At 46.9% G+C, this 18,490-nt stretch overlaps 1 protein-coding gene across 1 annotated transcript in view; it reads right to left on the reverse strand.

The window, feature by feature from the left end:
- ITGA9 (integrin subunit alpha 9) overlaps positions 1 to 18,490 on the reverse strand; it is a 353,562-nt gene that overhangs the window by 144,763 nt on the left and 190,309 nt on the right. Inside the window, exon 17 of the mRNA XM_079713622.1 lies at positions 10,676 to 10,752. Within this exon, the coding sequence (XP_079569748.1) occupies positions 10,676 to 10,752 (77 nt within the window). The remainder of the gene's footprint in view (positions 1 to 10,675; positions 10,753 to 18,490) is intronic.

The following is an 18,490-nucleotide window of genomic DNA, read 5'->3' on the forward strand; positions in this document are numbered from 1 at the left end:
ATTCCAAGAGGGCAGATAAAAGCCCACCGGCAACTGTTTTGCCCCACTCATATCTGATAAATACATTGAATTTGGTCTCCTTTTGAAACTCATGGTTCTGAAAAAGATTCAGACTTCCTGGCCAGGAGATCTGAGAAGGAACAGATTGTGAGGTGTGAGCTCTCCAGCATCTCAGGTGGGGTTCCCTGGCAGCAAGGATTCGGGTGGTTGTGAGCGATGCCACGGGAAGCAGGACTGGAGTGGGGAAGAGTCTGAGCAAGTAAGACCAAGGTGGTCTTGGGTAGAGTCTAGCCTTGGCCTGATTCACAGGGGGCTCTGGAGCACAAAACACAGCATAGAGTTACTGGCACTTGAGGCAAGAGGCTGGCTTTTTGTACCTTAAATCAGCAGTCATTGGAGAGGGCTGCCCAGGATGGGTGTAACCTCTCAGGCAAGGTGACTTCCATGAGGCAAGGGCCCTTCCCCAGATAAGAGGAAGGGCAGCTGTGAGCCTTGGCAGGGGACACTTAATGGCAGCTGGGAACGGGGCACCTGTACCATAAAATGATCTGGGCGTGGCACCAACAGCCTCCACCCAGCCTCATCATTTTTGGATCAAGATCACCTGGAATGGAGTCAGGGAGGAAGGCTCATAAAATCTAGAAGTTCTTTACCTAGTACCTTCCCTCTCATGGCAATTGCAATGAGGTGATTTATGGACAGCTCATGTTCTACCTAAGCCTGTCACCTTGGCCCTGGGAGGAGGGGCAGTGACCTCTCGGGAGAAAGCCAAAGTGGTCTTTGGTTTTCTACCTACCAAGAGAAGCAGGGCCACTTTCTGATTTGCCTAAGGTTGTATCAGGTGGCTCTAAACAAATTTGGGAGAGATGCTAATAAGAGGGCATGTGCAAGAAAAATATGTGCGGGGGAAGATTTACTTCAGAAAACAAAACAACTGTGCATCTTTGGAATTTGGCTTTTCTTCCAGTAACTAAGTCTGTCCCAGGATGGGTGAGTCTAGCGTTTGTGGCAAGAGACCAACACCACAGTCACACAGAATAAACTGCAAAAATCTTAGCAAAAAAACCAAAACAAAACAAAAAAACCCCAACAGCATGTGACTCCCCGTTTGCTCTTGATCTGAGAGAAGTGAACGATCCATTTGCTACATTCTTTTGGTAAATCCTTTTCTTAGGTTGAATGTCCAGCGAGAAGGAAAACGACAGCCATATCATTTTGGCCCTGCTGAAAAGATGCTTACGCATAAAACCTCTGATGGTTGGCTCTATTTGGAAGCCAAGGAAAACATTAGCAAATAATATTTTCTTAGGTACACCTGTGAGGTAGATCCAGCCTTCCTGGGTGGCTGCGGAGGGAGCTGTGAGCATGGTCCCAGCCTCTTCTATGGTCGCCATGGTTACCCCTCAGCTCTGTCTTCAAGGCTCCTCTACAGATTCCCCATCCTCTTACCATCCAGATGGAAAATCTTGGTTAGTGTCTGCTCAGCAGGGGGAGAGCTCTCCCTGAAACCCAATATTCATTGAGATGGATCTCTGCTGCTCATGTGTGGTAGGGCCTCACACCAAGGCTGGTCCACCCTTTAGGAAACTACAAATCAGATCCTCCTGGAGATAGGAGGGTATTCCCCAAAGTCATTCCAACGAGTAAGCAGCGCGTCAGAGTGGGAACAAGAAACAGGCTATTTAAAGACAGAGGCCACAGGTCTAATGGCTAGAACACTGGACTTGGCCTCAGGAACCTCCCAGCAGGTTTTCTTTCCTGCCACTGCTACTGACCTTTCTTTCTGACCTCAGAAGTGACTCAAATCCCTGCCTATCAGCTTCTTGTTCTGCATCTGAAATCCACGAGAACCACCAACCATGAAGAGGCTTCGAGCTGGGCTTCTTTCCATCCCGCCTGAGTTACTGTGTAGGACAGTGGAGTCGCTGTCTGCGCTCCTCCTGGGGCTGGGCTGGAGCCAGGGCTGCAAAGCAGCACAGCTGCTTGGCCCAGCTCTACCCAGGTCCCTCCTGGGATGATGGAGCGGGCAGAGGCCTGATCCTCTCTGCCTGGGATGTGCCGTGGACACTTCCCTCACCTGCCATTGCTGCTATCCTCAGGAAAACAGGAACAAAGCTCCCAGCCCTGTACCTGGCTCATGGGTTTTCACTACAGCCAAATGCCCTTCAGCAGGTGGGTGATACACAGTGCTGCTCAGGAGAGAAGGGGAAACGGAGTAAGTTGCAGACACATGCAAGAGGAAATCAAGTTACCACAGTAATGGAGAATGTTAGGGGTTTGGAAATGCGGAAAGAAAGCATTCCCCGCAAGTTAGTGGAAAGAAGCCGTGGTGTCAAAAGGTAGTATGACACTCCTGCTGGAAATTCCAGAATGAATTCATCAACTGAGATTCTTTGAGAAAGTGGGTGTAGAAGACGTCGTCCACGCCCTTGCCACCCACCTCAGACTGTTTCAAATGATCTTGCTGACTTCCAGCTGCCAGTGTCTGAATCTCTGTAGCTGAGGACCTTCCTTCAGAACCAGACCCAGCTGCTGTCTGCCACAGGCTGGAAGGTCATACCCAAACCCAGAGCAGTGCTCAACCAATGACTCTCCATAGCTGGTGTACAAGCAACCCAGCCCCTTCACCCCTCAGAGGCAATAATTTTAAGCTGTGTGCTTCCCACCATTCCCTAGCATTTCCCTGCAGGATGAAGATCCAGTATCCCCTGCAGCAGCGGGGTATGATGGGCTGATAGGTAGCCTTTCTCTATTCACATCCTTTGTCTTATGACACATAGCTCCTCCCAGCAGTAAGCAGAGTTTATTTCCCCATCCGTTGAATCCGGCTGGCCCTGTGACTTTGCTTTGGCTAACAGAATGTGGCAAAAAGTGAAAACAGACCAGCTCTATAACAGGTCTCATGAGGCCTTGTGCACTATGTTCTAGATTTTGGACCCCCAAACAGAGACACCTAGCCAACGTGAAATTGGCTGCAGGTCCATGAGGGAGCCCATGGAGCCCAGAAGACTGAAGCAGATGAGCCACAGAATCTGGAGCTGAATAAATGGTGGGTTTTCCATGGCGTGAAGTTTGGGGTGATTTGTTACACAGCAATAACTAACTGATACACAGGAGACAGGGTGGGCCTCTTCCCTTGTGCTTCCAGGGAACTCCCTCATGTTCCCATGATTATAGTGATCACAGTGAATTATAATTACTGTTTTCATGTGTGTTTCCCCTTCTAGACCAAGAGCATAGTGTGCAGTAGTTTGTCCCTATTTGTTTTCACCAAGCCTGGTACATCCATGGCAAGTGCTCCATCGATATTTGCCATATAAATGAATACACCAGCAGTGTATCACTTCTTGTCAGTTGAGTAGAAGTATTCTGGAAAAGTACTGCACTCTTCAATACCTCTTCCAGTGTGTGAATGGCTCTTTGTTTGCCTTACTCTGTTGGTCACCTTCCCAGGGGTTACATCTCACCCTCCGCCTAGGTAACTCCAACAGAAGGACCACCCACACACCCATTCATCCTTGATGTGATCCTGAAATGTGGGGGAGACACCTACTGCCTCCCTAGGGAACCCCCATCAGAGCAAGGGAGAGAGGAGAGTGAGGATGAGGAATCCTACTCTCATTCACAAGGTTCTATTCATTGGAGCATTTCACCTTTCTTTCAAGAACATACCTTCGAAAAACAACATTCCTATTTCCAGAGATTCCAGAAACAGCCACTACAAAAGCCAGCTGTTCCCGATCAACAAACTTCTGCACTTTTTTGTCCCAGATTTTAGAAAGACAGTGGAGGAAAAAGAAAAAAAATAATGAATCACATGGCTAATATTCTGGTGAGGGCAAAAGTTTTCCAAGATTCTGATCAGCTCCCACTCATCTTCCTTCATAAAATAATAATAATAATAGTGATGATATTACATTTGAGGAAACTGCTGACATGCCAGCCACAAGCTCACGGTCAAATCTGAGGCCCTCCAAGGAGAGAAAAATCCAGCCTACATGTATTAAGAATATCCTGACTCGATGCTTGGACCACCATTTTGGCCCAGCAGGACTGGTGTCTGTGGTCTCCAGTGAGAAAAGCTTTTGAACAGCACCTCACATGTCAGACAGCACAGGGGAAGCATGACTGGGGATGGATGGGAGGCATCTTTGAGGATGGATTTTTTTTACCCATCCACCTCCTTTCTGAATTGGGGCTTTTCACACAGAGGAGGACTGACTCTTCCCCCAGCTCCCCAGCCTTGGTCCTTCTGGTCCAGAGCCAGCCTCAGCAACTGAGGCCAGTGTACCGGAAGAGAGCAGGATGCAGAATTGGACACTCCCAGCTTTAATCCCCACCCCCAGCCCCGACCACCATGAGTCCTTGAGCAAGTCACCTGCCTCCCTAAGCCTCTGCGTCCTCCACACTAAAAAGAGTGTAATAATACTTACTTCTTAGTGTCACTGACCGGATTAAATGAAATAATAATGCTAGCTCTCATCTACTGAGTGCTTACTATAAGCCAAGCTTTTGGAAGCACTTAAATATGTTTTAATTCATTAAGTACTCAAAACAACTTTAATAATATGTTGCTATTATTTCTCCCATTTTACAGAAGAGGAAACAGAGGCACAGAGGTGTGCAGCAACTTGCCCGAGGCTGTGCAGTTGTGCAGACACTACAGTGGACTCTAGCACCTGGAGTCCTAGTATAGGGTACCTAGTACATGATGGGAACTCAATAAACAGGCGTCTCTTCCCTTTCATAAAAGAAGACAACTTTACTTCTACCCTAAGCTATGCAGTTGATGATTTTGGTCACTGTACCATTTTTAGGAAGGTGAACAATTTGTTTCAAACTCTAAATGGCGCTCTGGGTATAGTGATCCTCCTCTTGAAGGCTGGTTTTTCATGGATGGAGCCACCCATCTCCCAGCCAAGCGTTTTAGGAAATGCACTTGGTCCCCCACCCACACCACAAAAATAGCCTTACTAAGGCTACAACCAGAAGACTATTATATGTGGCCACTAGATGGTTCTTCCAACTTCATATATATTCTTACTGTGCCTTTTCACCTCCCTTAAGAGTTCTTTCATTATTGGAGTTGGCTAGCCAGAAGGCACTGAAATTTCCACTGGTCTCCTATAGGATGCAACAAAGAAAAAAATTTTTTAACTTAACTGCCATAGTGTTTATTTCTCTTTTCTTTATCTTAATCACATGTGGTATATTCTTAGGTACTGTGAGTAGTCAGACAGATGAAACAAAACATAGTCGCATCATTTTACAAATGGAATTTTCAGTCCTGTTTAAAGAAACTAAACAGCTTCATCCCTATTCCTGGACATTTTGGAAATGGCGTGTTTTGGAACGAGGCTCAAGACCATTAAAGACTGTAGACTTTTAATTGCAGAGTTGGTTGTTTTAAGAGACAACAGGCCTGCCAGAATTCATGCTCTCTGGAGAGAAAAACAAAAACATCTGTGAGTCCCAGTCACAGACAGCATTTCCTGGCTTGATCCCTGGCCACTCGAGGTGACCCAATCACTCCCAGATATATTTCCCTCTGTTTTCTCAAGACAAAGGATCCTCAGTCTATGGGTACTTTGGCTGCTTCCCACCACAACACCTTGTACTGTGCTGTCTACCCTGTTGTTGGAGGGACTTTTCTCTGTTACCCCTTGGCTTCAACCTTATAGTAGAGTGGATGACAGCCAACAGGAGAGCTAGGCTCTAAAGATAGCACGAAAGGCAAAAATTCTGTCCAAATTGTCCTTTTGAAGCCCTTGGGGAGGCACCACGGTGGAGAGCAACACAATATCTCTCGTAAGCCCAATACTACCCAAGGTGCTCCTGCACTGAGACCAAGGGCAGCCACTCCATGGACCTGAGCCAGGGATCCAGGAACTGAGATGCTAGAGAGAGTAACTGACTCAAAACTCAAGCTGGACCGTACTTTCACTCAGTGGAATAGAGAACCCAATGACCCACACCATCTAAATCTCAATCCCCACCCCCACTCCTCTCTCCCTACCCCTTCAGTGTGCCTACCTGCATTCTTATTAGGTTAAATCCATTCATGCTACAATCCTGCTATACCTCCACTGGCTTCAGGATGAAACCCAAACTCATAGGTGTCTCACAATATAGTGTTTCTCTCTCTCTCTCTCTCATCTCTTACTGTGTTCTCCCGGCCTGTGTTCAGTATTTTGGCCATAAACATCTTTGCCACAAGCATTTTTGCAGCAAATATTTTTGCTACATAACTAATTGAGCATAAGGCAATTTTGCCATAAAAGATAAAAGAACTGGTTGATTTATACTACATAAATCTTAGCACTCATAACACTCTACATGGTGACAAGGAGACAGGCAGTCTTAAAGCGGTAGATGATAACAACTACATATGTCGACTTGATTGGAAACATGGTGATAAAACTTACTGGAACTATGAAATAAGAGAGGGTAAAGCCAGACTGCATACTCTACTAGAAAATAATAACATATCAGTTTGCAAATCCTTAAGATATTTGAAGGTGGAGAGTTGAACCCACGTTTCCCATGAACTTCGGAACATCTATCAATGAACATGTGACAAGATGCCAGGAACACACAACAGTATAGAGGCTTTCACAACACAAAGCTCAGTTACAAATGTGCATCTCAGTATTTGGAAACTGATCCCTCTCTTAACGGAGGAAGAAATCTTAGCAAAAAAAGAAAAAGTGCGATGCTGAACGGGAAAACGAATCACATTTTAAATGTATTCAAATATTTTTATTTTGCAATAAAGTCTTTTAATCTTCGTTATTCATTTTTCATGTTTCATTATGTCCTGTTTAATGATGCTCTTTTATTTTTTATCTTTTACAGGAGAATTGCCTTATAGCCAATTAGTTACATGGTGAAAATGCCTGCAGCAAAAACTCTTGCAGCAAAGCTGTTTACAGCAGAGAAGCTCATGGCAAAAATACCTCCTGACCTTCACTCCAGATGCCTGCAGATCTGCATGGGAATCCTGCCCTCCACGCCTCTGTGCCTCTGCTCACATTTTCCCTCTGCCCCTAATGTCTGGACGCATTGCCTTTAATTCCTCCTCTTGGAAGCTATTCCAAGGCCCCATGATGACTCATCTACCTCTCTTCCAGCACTGACCAGGCACTGACAGCACCCAGCTGTCCTCTCCCACCACACTGGGCATCCTGGGAGAGCGGGGCCCACATTTCTTCCCTGACTTGAACAATAAAGAAATGTACATCCCATCCCTGGCAGTAATGAATCAAGAAAGTTACATGATAACCAAAACAGCTCACTTCTGGTTCAAGCTACCAAGTCTTCCTTTGTCAACCAAATTCAGACCTCAGCTTCCATGAGCAGTTTACTGACTGTGCCTTCTCTCTCTCTGTGCCTGGCTCTGTGCAAAGATCTGGAAAATTCAAAGTAATTTAAACCCTGGGCTTGGTTTTGTATCTCTACTTAGCCAATTACAAGTTAATGTTTCTCTGATGGCTCCCTTGGGGACATTTATGGACCCAAGAGTATAATGAAGGTTTGTTTAATGGGGGATCCAGCCGAAAGGCTATTTTGAGAGACCAAGGGGCCTCCTGGGAAATAACTCATCCGAGGGAGATGCTCAGAGCTTTGGTCCAAGGACGTTACCTCGGAGATTTGGAAAATCTCCTCCCGCAATCTCTAGGTCTCATGTCTGAGTTGTAGGAAGATGGAATTGCAAGAAAGGCTGAAATAGTCCTGAAAATTATAAGGCACCAGGAAAGCGACACAGAGACCCTGTTCTTTACATGGTATAATAGATTGCGTTATGGTTCCAATTTTCACCCCTCCCTAAATTTGCCTCCTTTGCTGTATGACTGCAGTTCTCCTCACTAAAAGGGCACAGAATAATAGTTCCCAGTCCCTTGACTTTGAGACTGGTTATATGACTTGCTGTGACCAGTGGAATAAGGCTGAAGTAAGAACGCACCAGCTCTGAACCTAGGCCTTGAGAGTTATCGCATGTTTCTGCTTGCCCTCTTGCACCGGTGCCATGCCATGAGAAGAATACACCTAGGCTAGGACACTGGTTCCAGCAGGACTGTGAAAGACACATGAAGCAGAGCTGAACTGGGTCATCTGAGCCTAGTTGAGATCCACCTACCCTCTGTTGAACCCCAGATGCATAAGCAAGTCAACCAAGATCCAGTTGAATCCAGCCTGGACCAGCCAACTCTCAGCTGAGCTGCAGTTCCCGGAGAATAAACGATTGCTGGTTTAAGCCACTGAGTTTTGCCTAGTTTGTTATACAGCACTTTCTTGTGGTTCTAGCTAGCTGATACATACGGGAGTCTGGGCCCTGGCCACCACACCAGTTGTTCCCATATTATTGATTACTGGGCCCAGAGAATAGAACAGTCCTGAGAGGCCAGGGTAAGGCAGTGGAGGCAGCTTTAGGGAAAAGGTGCCTTACTGACCATGAGCCTCGAGTTTTATATTTTAACATATGAAGAGTACAATGCAATACAGATGGATTTGACCGTCCACTAATGGGCAGCAAGAACATCAGGACTCTTCTAATATTTAACCTTAGAGCAAGTGAACATTTTCCCAACGCATGAAGTTTTCTACAATCCAAAATAAGTTTCCACCATTTACAGTCTGCCTCAAGATAAAACAAATCCACGTATTTTTGTTTCATGTTACTTTTCCCCTAAAACACTTTTTGGAAGACCTTTCTAAAACTAAAGTCATGATCTGATAACTTATGAACCTTCTTTAGAATTGGTTTCTCTCATAATCCCAGGAGGTCATTCTGACTAATGTTAAAACAATTCCAATACCCAGTTATCAGTTTGAAATAATTTTCTAAGCTTGGCACAACATGTGCTACTTTAATCTACTACACTAAGTCCTAAGTAAAAGTAATGCTAATTAATATTTAAGAGGTTTGGAAGAGCATCTGTGTGTATGTGGAGGGGCGGACAGGGGGCGGTTACGTCACCTTTCCCTCGATAAATGTAAACAAAAGAAAAAGAATCTTATGGGATATGGGGATATATGTATACGTATAGCTGATTCATTTTGTTATACAGCAGAAACTAACACACCATTGTAAAGCAATTATATTCCAATAAAGATATTAAAAAAAAAGAATTCTTACTATTACTTTCCTTTGATGAATAACAGGTTATTTATCAACAGAAGTAAAGGTGTCCTAGTGTAGTTACTGGTTCGTGATGGGATATTTCTTTCATTCCACCCAAACTTAACTCTCACAGTTAAGACACACAGTATGGCATTTTAGAGGATACCTATCAACACTGATGACTGTTTCTGAGAAATGGTAATAAATAGCATGGAGGGCTTCCCTGGTGGCGCAGTGGTTGAGAGTCTGCCTGCCGATTCAGGGGACACGGGTTTGTGCCCCGGTCTGGGAAGATCCCACATGCCGCAGAGCGGCTGGGCCTGTGAGCCATGGCCGCTGAGCCTGCGCGTCCGGAGCCTGTGCTCCACCAACGGGAGAGGCCACAACAGTGAGAGGCCCGCGTACCGCAAAAAAAAAATAATAAATAAATAAATAAATAAATAGCAAGGAGGCTAAAACAATCTCTCAGAAGGAATTGTCTCGAAAGGAACCCATTCCCTGAAATGTGGTTAAATGACTCAGGACCAGCACCTTCAAGAAGTTTGAAATAACAGGTTGGCAGAGAGAAAACAGAAGGCCTTTATGGAAGGTTCACCTTTAGCTGAGGGTTCACGTTCTGTAGGAGGAAGCCCTGCTCCAGGAGACTGGCTGTCTGTCCCCTGGATCAGGACAGCTGCCCCTCTCCTCCACCTGCTCCTGCCACAGAACCATTATTTGTTGTTAAAGCACAACGCTTTAAGTGTGGGGAAAAAAATAAAAAGAACCTTTATAGTAGTTCCCGTATTCCTTTATATAATAATAAACTGAATCATAGGGGTTGTCCCAAACAGTTAAATATTGGCAATTTCACATGGCTCAACTTAATACAATGAGTAAACCTAAAATACACCCCTCAGGACTTCCCTGGTGGCTCAGTGGTTAAGAATCCTCCTGCCAATGCAGGGGACACGTTTTTGAGCCCTGGTCCGGGAAGATCCCACATGCTGCGGAGCAACTAAGCCCGTGAGCCACAACTTCTGAGCCTGCACTCTAGAGCCCGTGAGCCACAGCTACTGAGCCCATGTGCCACAACTACTGAAGCCCATATGCATAGAGCCCATGCTCCGCAACAAGAGAAGCCACCGCAATGAGAAGCCCGCACACCGCAAGGAAGAGTAGTCCCCGCTCGCCGCAACTAGAGAAAGCCTGCACGCAGCAACGAAGACCCAACGCAGCCAAAAATAAAATAAAATAATTTAAAAAACATTACATTAAAAATAAAATACACCCCCCAACACACACACACATCACCAATACTCAGGGAAATTAGAAATACAAAACTCTAATTGTGAGATATGTGAGACTACAAACAAAACAAAAACCAAACTATTCCCCCAAATAATACCTGTTGCTAAAATTACAGTATAATATACATTTTCTTAAACTGCAACTTTTCGTTTTAAACCCACCTCTATTTACCCTCTTCGGTGGGGAAATCTGCACATGCAGACTTTGGGCCTGAAGTCAGGACAAACAGCTTCCCAGAACAAAGTCAAGAAGGGGGCACTGACTCACCTGGAGAGTAACAGGTGACCCTGAAGCTGCAGGTCGGCGGCACAGTCCTCAGATCGGCAATTCCTTTCAAACACAGTCTGTGAGGGAGACACAAGAGGAAGAGCAAAACAGGGTTAGTGGCAAATAAGTAAATAACAGCCAACCACTTCCTTCCAAATCAGTGGGAATTCTTCCCATGTGCCTGAGGCACAGTGAGGCCAAACAATACCAGAAATCGGAGTTTGGAGCAGACAAAGGTTTACTGCAGGGCCCTGAAAGGAGTCAGCATCTCATGCCTTAAAAACCCTGAACTCCCTGAAAGCTTTCAGCAAAGCCCTTTTACAGGAAAGGTGAGGGAGGGGCGGGGTTAATTGTTGGAAGCTTCTTGGTGTCAGATCCGTTGTTCCTGAGGTCGGGTCACGATGTTCCTGTAAACGTCCACCAAACAAATGTTAGTCTCTGTTCTGACAAGAAGGGGCAAGATCCCAAGGCTCAACTTTCGCCCTCCGAGGTCCAGGCCCCGTTAAGAAGAATGCTCAACATCATTAATCATTAGAGAAGTGCAAATCAAAACTACAATGAGATATCATCTCACACCAGTCAGAATGGCCATCATCAAAAAATCTAGAAACAATAAATGCTGGAGAGGGTGTGGAGAAAAGGGAACACTCTTGCACTGCTGGTGGGAATGTGAATTGGTACGGCCACTATGGAGAACAGTATGGAGGTTCCTTAAAAAACTACAAATAGAACTACCATATGACCCAGCAATCCCACTACTGGGCATATACCCTGAGAAAACCATAATTCAAAAAGAGTCATGTACCAAAATGTTCATTGCAGCTCTATTTACAATAGCCCGGAGATGGAAGCAACCTAAGTGTCCATCATCAGATGAATGGATAAAGAAGATGTGGCACATATATACAATGGAATATTACTCAGCCATAAAAAGAGACGAGGGCTTCCCTGGTGGTGCAGTGGTTGGGAGTCCGCCTGCCGATGCAGGGGACGCGGGTTCGTGCCCCGGGCCAGGAGGATCCCGCGTGCCACGGAGCGGCTGGGCCTGTGAGCCATGGCCGCTGGGCCTGCGCGTCCGGAGCCTGTGCTTTGCAACGGCAGAGGCCACAGCAGTGAGAGGCCCACGTACTGCAAAAAAAAAAAAAAAAAAAAAAAAGAGACGAAATTGAGCTATTTGTAATGAGGTGGATAGACCTAGAGTCTGTCATACAGAGTGAAGTAAGTCAGAAAGAGAAAGACAAATACCGTATGCTAACACATATATGTGGAATTTAAGAAAAAAAAATGTCATGAAGAACCTAGGGGTAAAACAGGAATAAAGACACAGACCTACTTGAGAATGGAGTTGAGGATATGGGGAGGGGGAAGGGTAAGCTGTGACAAAGCAAGAGAGAGGCATGGACATATATACACTACCAAACGTAAGGTAGATAGCTAGTGGGAAGCAGCCACATAGCACAGGGGGTGGGATAGGGAGGGTGGGAGGGAGGGAGACGCAAGAGGGAAGGGACATGGGAACAGATGTATATGTATAACTGATTCACTTTTTTATAAAGCAGAAACTAACACACCATTGTGAAGCAATTATACTCCAATAAAGTTGTAAAAAAAAAAAAAGAAAAGAGGAGGGGTCCCTGCGCCGGCCGGTCACCCTGCCCAGGAGCGCCGGTCCAGCACCCAGCCCGAGTCCTCCAGCCAGTGCCCAGCCCGGCTGAGGAGACAGATCTCAGCTGGCGGCGCCCTCAGGGCCAGGTCCCCAGACCCCGCCCAGCCGTCATCGCTGAGGGAGCCAGGCGCCCAGGACCCAGACGGCCCTCAGGCTCCTTAGGCCGCCCAACTCGGGGCCAGGTTCCGCCGACTGCGACCCAGGGTGACCACCGCCGCCATTAGGTCGCGGAGGTGGGCATGGGGGAGAGGTTCGCCGCTGCCTCAAGGCCGGGGCCCAGTGACAAGGGCTCTGGAGCCCTGCAGGACACAGCCCTCGGCCTGTTCCCGGGCCCCCAGCTCACCCGCCTGCGGAGGCCGAAGAGCCTGAAGGGCCCCGGGGAGAAGGTCGCGATCCGCCTGTCTCCACACTCTCCGCCGCGAGGAGGGACCTCTAACCTCTGTCTGCGCTCCGAGTCTCGCGCTAACGGCCGCGCGGCTGCCCGGCCCCTATTACGATTCGGGTAAGTCCCCCACCCCCATGGAGCCAGCTCCCGCAGGGCGAGGGGTCCTCAGCAGTTAACAAGGAAACCCAAGTCAGGGGTGTGGCCTTGACCACAGAGGGCACCCCTTGTCTGATTCGTTTCTCAGGCTGCTCAAGTGCTTCTACAAATAGTTGTTTCAAGAAAGGTACACGGTAGGTGTTCTTCCCATCTTTGAGATGATCTTTAAATGCTCTCAGATCGGAATGAATAATAACCCATGTGAGTCAAGAACTCTTAGATTACAGTCTGGTCATTTCCCTCTACTGTCGTGGTGAGGCAGAAAATCCGTATTTGATATGGGTTCTGCCTGAACGAGGGGTTCATACTATAATTTTTAATTCCAAAGGGGAAAGTCAAAGGCAATTAGGCTCTGAGGCCAAGGGCACCACAGCCAACTGAAGGGATCCTGTCTCGGCGGGGCAGCCAGTAGCTATCAGGATGGAGTGTCCTTTCTCTAACCAAGGCTGGGCCTCCTGGGCCTCCAGGGCCTCCACCCAGTGCTGGGGCCTAAAGCTCACTATGCCACACCCAACATCTTTCTAGGGGGCTTGCAGCGTGTGCCTGAGCTGGGCCTACCTGTGGAGGGCAGCCAGGAATCAGGAGCGGCTCTGGGGAGGAGCTACAGTTTTTTCTCTCTTTGGTACCCGGTGGGCTTGTCTGTCCTTTCCTCTGGTCTCAATCTCTCTGATGTCTCTAATCTGTGAACAGCAGGCTTCCTGAGTCCACACTGACAGAGACTCTTCACTAGTTAGATGTCTTTGATCACTTTGGTGGCATTTTGGAGAGAAGAGCCTGTGGCCGTTTTTCAGTTGTCATTTATTCACTATTCAACTTCTCTGTCATCACTACTCATATTTGTGGGTCCCCCTCTAACACATACAGAGAACATAGTTCCAGGTGATTCATTCTCCTCCCACAAGACAAGTCCAGGCAGCTTCTCTGAGCGTACATGTGTACTCCAGCAAACGTGCTGGCCAACGAACAGTCTAGACCCAACCAGGCAGAGTAACTTTGCTTATGGAAATTCATATCCCTGTGTCACATTTCCAAAAGAATAATATGTCCCAGCCAACATTCCCTGCCATGAGTGTGGGGGAAAATCTCATGAAAGTCTTGAGCAAAAAAAGGACATTCCCATGTCCTTTTGGACAACACTGGGGGCAAAGAGAGAGCCAAATTTCCAGGAGATTTTAATAGGGGGCATTTGTGATTTATTTGCCACCTCAGTCAAGGAGAAAACAGGAATAAGTGGATGTGAGGTCTGCATGAATATCTCAGGTGGGAAAAGAAGGCTTTCCGAGGTTAGAAATGAGGAGAAACACCAAAGGTGACTTTACCGCCAAGCTGATGAAACTTCAGGCTGAAGGGCCTTCACTGACAATGCTCCCACCGGGGCCTTGCACCTCACTTTCTATTCATGATGTTACTTGATTTTCCCCAAGAGAAGCTCTCCTCCCAAATCATATAAGCTTTAGGCTTCACTAAACCCAGCTCTGCCCCTGGCGACAGTCTTCTCTTTACAAGTGTTTCTCCCATTTTACAGGCAAGAAACAGTCTGACTTCCAGCCTTTGGAGGTGGGGTGCGGTGGGGTGGGGAGCAGGTGAGAACTGACAAGGAGGAAGGGACCTACAGCCATCCCGTGGCACACATTCTGAAAAGATCAGGTGCCTGACCTCCTCAGCTCCATCACCCTGGCTCTCTTGTGCCAGCCACCCCTCAGCCTGGCCGTATAACTTCCCACCTCAGGGCCTCCCCACATGCCGAGCCCAAATGCCTCCACCGGGTTCACCTGGTATGTGTCTTCTCATCCTTCAATGAGCAAATCAAAACCACATCCCTGAGCCCCTGATGAGCTTGGGCTCTGTCATAAGTTCTTGTAGTTCATGTACTTTTCCTTCTAGCTCATCTCAATTGTAAGTAATTAATTTTATCATGATGCTCCAGGACTCTATTGGTCTTGTTCACCCCTGTGCCTGCCCTCAGACCCCAGCATGTAGAAGCTGCCACACTGGAGGACCCCACATGCTCTGAGAGATGGGGTGACCATTGGAACATGGGCCAATGAGAATATACTGCTCGTCAACACCAAAGCTGTAGCCCCCCCAGCAAAGAACTGTTGCTCAGCTACAAGCTCTGTCCTTGGTCTGACTTTCCCTTGTACTCTGCTCTCTATTTCCTGTCCCTGAAACTAACTTCTCTAGCTGTTAAGTCCTCCAGTGCTGCTGAATTTCCTTCCAACAAAGGCAAGCACTGAGTCTGCCATACACACACTCACACACAAAAACTGGGTGTATATACACACATACACACACACACTCAGATACACATTAGTTGAGTGCTTACACTGACCAGCTAAAATTAAGCACAAACTATAGTGAGAAGATAAAGCACAAGCTTAGAAATCAGTCCAGGACTCAATTTCCACATTTACAAAATGAAAATAACAGCATTAGTGACACTCTTGTTAATCCAGATTAGCATTTAGCTGGGAGTGGGAGTTTGTGGCTATTACGCTGTTCTTGTTTTCGGTATCACTGCTTACACCAGCAAATGTGCATCACTGTCTACACCAACAAATGTGAATGACAATGATGGATGTAAGAGTGAGGTAAGAGTGAGCTCCATGAGGACTCCCTAGTGGACAGTGCAGTACAAGACCATGGAGAGATAATCAAAATGAATCTCTCTCTGTGTAGACAACTGTACTTTCTGAAAACCAATGCACGATGTCTCCCATTGCACTCTTTACAATGTGACTCTGAGATTCATCCCACAGAGAATGGAGTCAATACTCTACCCCTTGAATCTGGGTGGATTTGTGGCTACAGAGAAGTGGTGCTTTGCAATTTCCAAGCCTAGTCATCAAAAGTACTAGAGGTTCCTCTGAGTTCTCTTGGGGCATTTGCTCCTGGACTATAGCTACTACCCTACAAGGAAGCCATGGAGAGGCCCACATGGAGAGAAACTGACCGGCAGCATCACCTCAAGGCCACAGAAGTCAGCCACCATGGAAATGGGTCCCCCAGCCCCACCAAGCTGCCATGATGTGGAGCAGAGATGAGCTGCTCTGACCAGGCCCTGCCAAATTTCAAATTCATGAACAAAATGAATGACTGCTGTTATTTTAGGCCACTACATTTTGGGATAGTTTATTTTAAAGAAATAGATTACTGGAATATTCCTCAACCTAATGGCCTCCCCTAACTTGGGTAATGGTGTGAACAAAAGTGGCTGTGCATTCCAAGCCCTGGCAAAGCCTTGGCTTAGGCAAGACCCTCCCCAGGCTGGGAATGAAGTTGTCTTATAGGTAAAATATCAAGACAGCAAGGAATCAAGAGACCTGTGTCATCCACCTTGGAGACTGAAGCTGAAACTCAGAGATCCTGCACTTGGGACCTGGATTCGTCTCTCTGGGCAAGTGACAGTTTTGTTTCCTGAGGAACTGAAAAACATCTCTCTGGGGCAGAAGCGGGGGCAGAAGCGGGGGCAGTCTGTAGCCTCAGAATGCTAGCTGACAGCATAGTTTCCAGGAACAAGTAAAAAATATCTCTCCTGTACAAAGTGGAAAGAGTACAGGTTCTCCCTGAAGCCAATGGGCCAAACTACCAATTTTCCAACTTCTCCTCTGCCTGCTTCTCCACGTCTCCCTAACCCTCTGGGCAAACACAAGCTGCCTAAATCAGGCAAATCCCAACCCAGCTTGGAAGCAGTCTCTCCCACCTCCTTCCAGCCTTGACCTCTGACTGGAAAATCCCTGTCAATTTTTTTTTTTTTTAAACCTGGAAGCAGCCATTCTGGAAAATGGAAACAGAGCTAAGAAGACATCATCTCTGAGGACGTCCCTGGTGGCACAGTGGTTAAGAATTTGCCTGCCAATGCAGGGTACACCGGTTCAAGCCCTGGTCCAGGAAGATCCCACATGCCGTGGAGCAACTAAGCCCGTGCGCCACAACTACTAAAGCCTGCATGTCCTAGAGCCCATGCTCTGCAACAAGAGAAGCCATCACAATGAGAAGCCCACGCACTGCAACGAAGAGTAGCCCCCGCTCGCTGCATCTAGAGAAAGCCCGCACACAGCAAAGAAGACCCAATGCAGCCAAAAATAAATAAATAAACTAAAAAAAAAAAAAAAGAAGATATCATCTCCGATTCCTCTCTGTTTACAGGAGATTAAACTCCTTCTCTCAGGAGACGACTGTTTCCTGCCCTGGGCTTTGCAGTCTGGACACTCAGTGGCCTCCCCAGCCTCATGGACTACATTTCCATGCTGGCTCCTTCCACACCCTAGTCTTCATCACAGCTTTCCCTGGAGAATACACTTTTCTTTTTGAAATCCTTTCTCCAGCTTCTCCTCCAATCCTTACTCTACTTGTTTTAGAGTAAGGTTGGCAGATTTTTCTGTAAAGGGCCAGACAGTAAATATTTTCAGCCTTGAGGGCCAGATGGTCTCAGCTACAACTGCTCAGCTCTGTTGCTAGAGCAACAGCAGACATATGTAAAGGAATGGCCATGGTTGTGTCTCAGTAAAACTTTATTTATAAAAACAGGCAGCAGGCTAGATTTGGCCAGCAGACTGTAGTTTGCCCATTCCTGTTCTAGAATATTTGGATACTTGTTTCCTCATTCCCTTTAGGCCAGGGGGGTTGGGGGGAGGGTAGAAGACAATAAATTCAGTTCAATTTACATTTTGCTCTAAACCAGAGCACAGAGGCTGGAGTTGGCTGTGTTTTTCTCACAAAGCTGTGGCTACCAAGGCCAGAACAACCTTGGGTGCGTGTGATAGCTCAATGGTTGCCCTAGCCAAGGCTGACTTCAGAAAAGCAGTCGCCCAGGTGCTCAGGCCTTGGAGAGCCCATTTTCTCCCACCCAAATGTACAGTGGAAAAATCTGCACTGATCTAGCAGGAAGTAGGATTCTTAGTCTATTCCAGCTGTCATGTTCAGAGGAGGATCAGTTTCTTGAAGTTGGTGATATTAGCTTAAAAAATATATAAATCATTGATGTAGGATAGACACTGTTTATAGGGTTGCCATGGCAAACCGGTCCCATGCTGAGACCTGAGAAAATAGGACAATTGGATTGGGTGGGAATTAATGCTTTTCAAATCCCAGCCCAAGGCTGTTTGTAAGCTAAAATGAGCGAGACATTTCCTGATGGGCGATCTGACTTTGCAGAAGGTCTCTGCCTGGACAACAGGAGGGACATTTCTGAACTGCTGTTCCTCCCATCGTCCCACATAAGTTCCCAGAGGCCCCAGCCATAGGTAATTCATGCCTGCAGCCCCCAGCACCTAGCATAGTATTAAACATTTGTGTGTGTGTGTGTGTGTGTGTGTGTGTGTGTGTAAATGCCATGACCTGAGTGTAAGAGGTTTCTCCGTCCCAATTCCATTTTAATGCTTTTTCCAGAATGCAAAATTGTCCTTAACGTGGCACATTAAAGACCTCATTCCTGGGTGGTCCCAGGAATTTCAGCTCTATTGAGTCTTATACCCAAATGAAGGAAGGAAGAGTCTCATAGCTTGGTATTTAAAATCAGGTCACAGGCTTCCCTACTGGCGCAGTCGTTAAGAATCCGCCTGCCAATGCAGGGGTTATGGTTTCGAGCCCTGGTCCGGGAAGATCC

Source organism: Hyperoodon ampullatus (assembly GCF_949752795.1).
Source record: "Hyperoodon ampullatus genome assembly, chromosome: 10".
NCBI lineage: Eukaryota > Metazoa > Chordata > Mammalia > Artiodactyla > Ziphiidae > Hyperoodon > Hyperoodon ampullatus.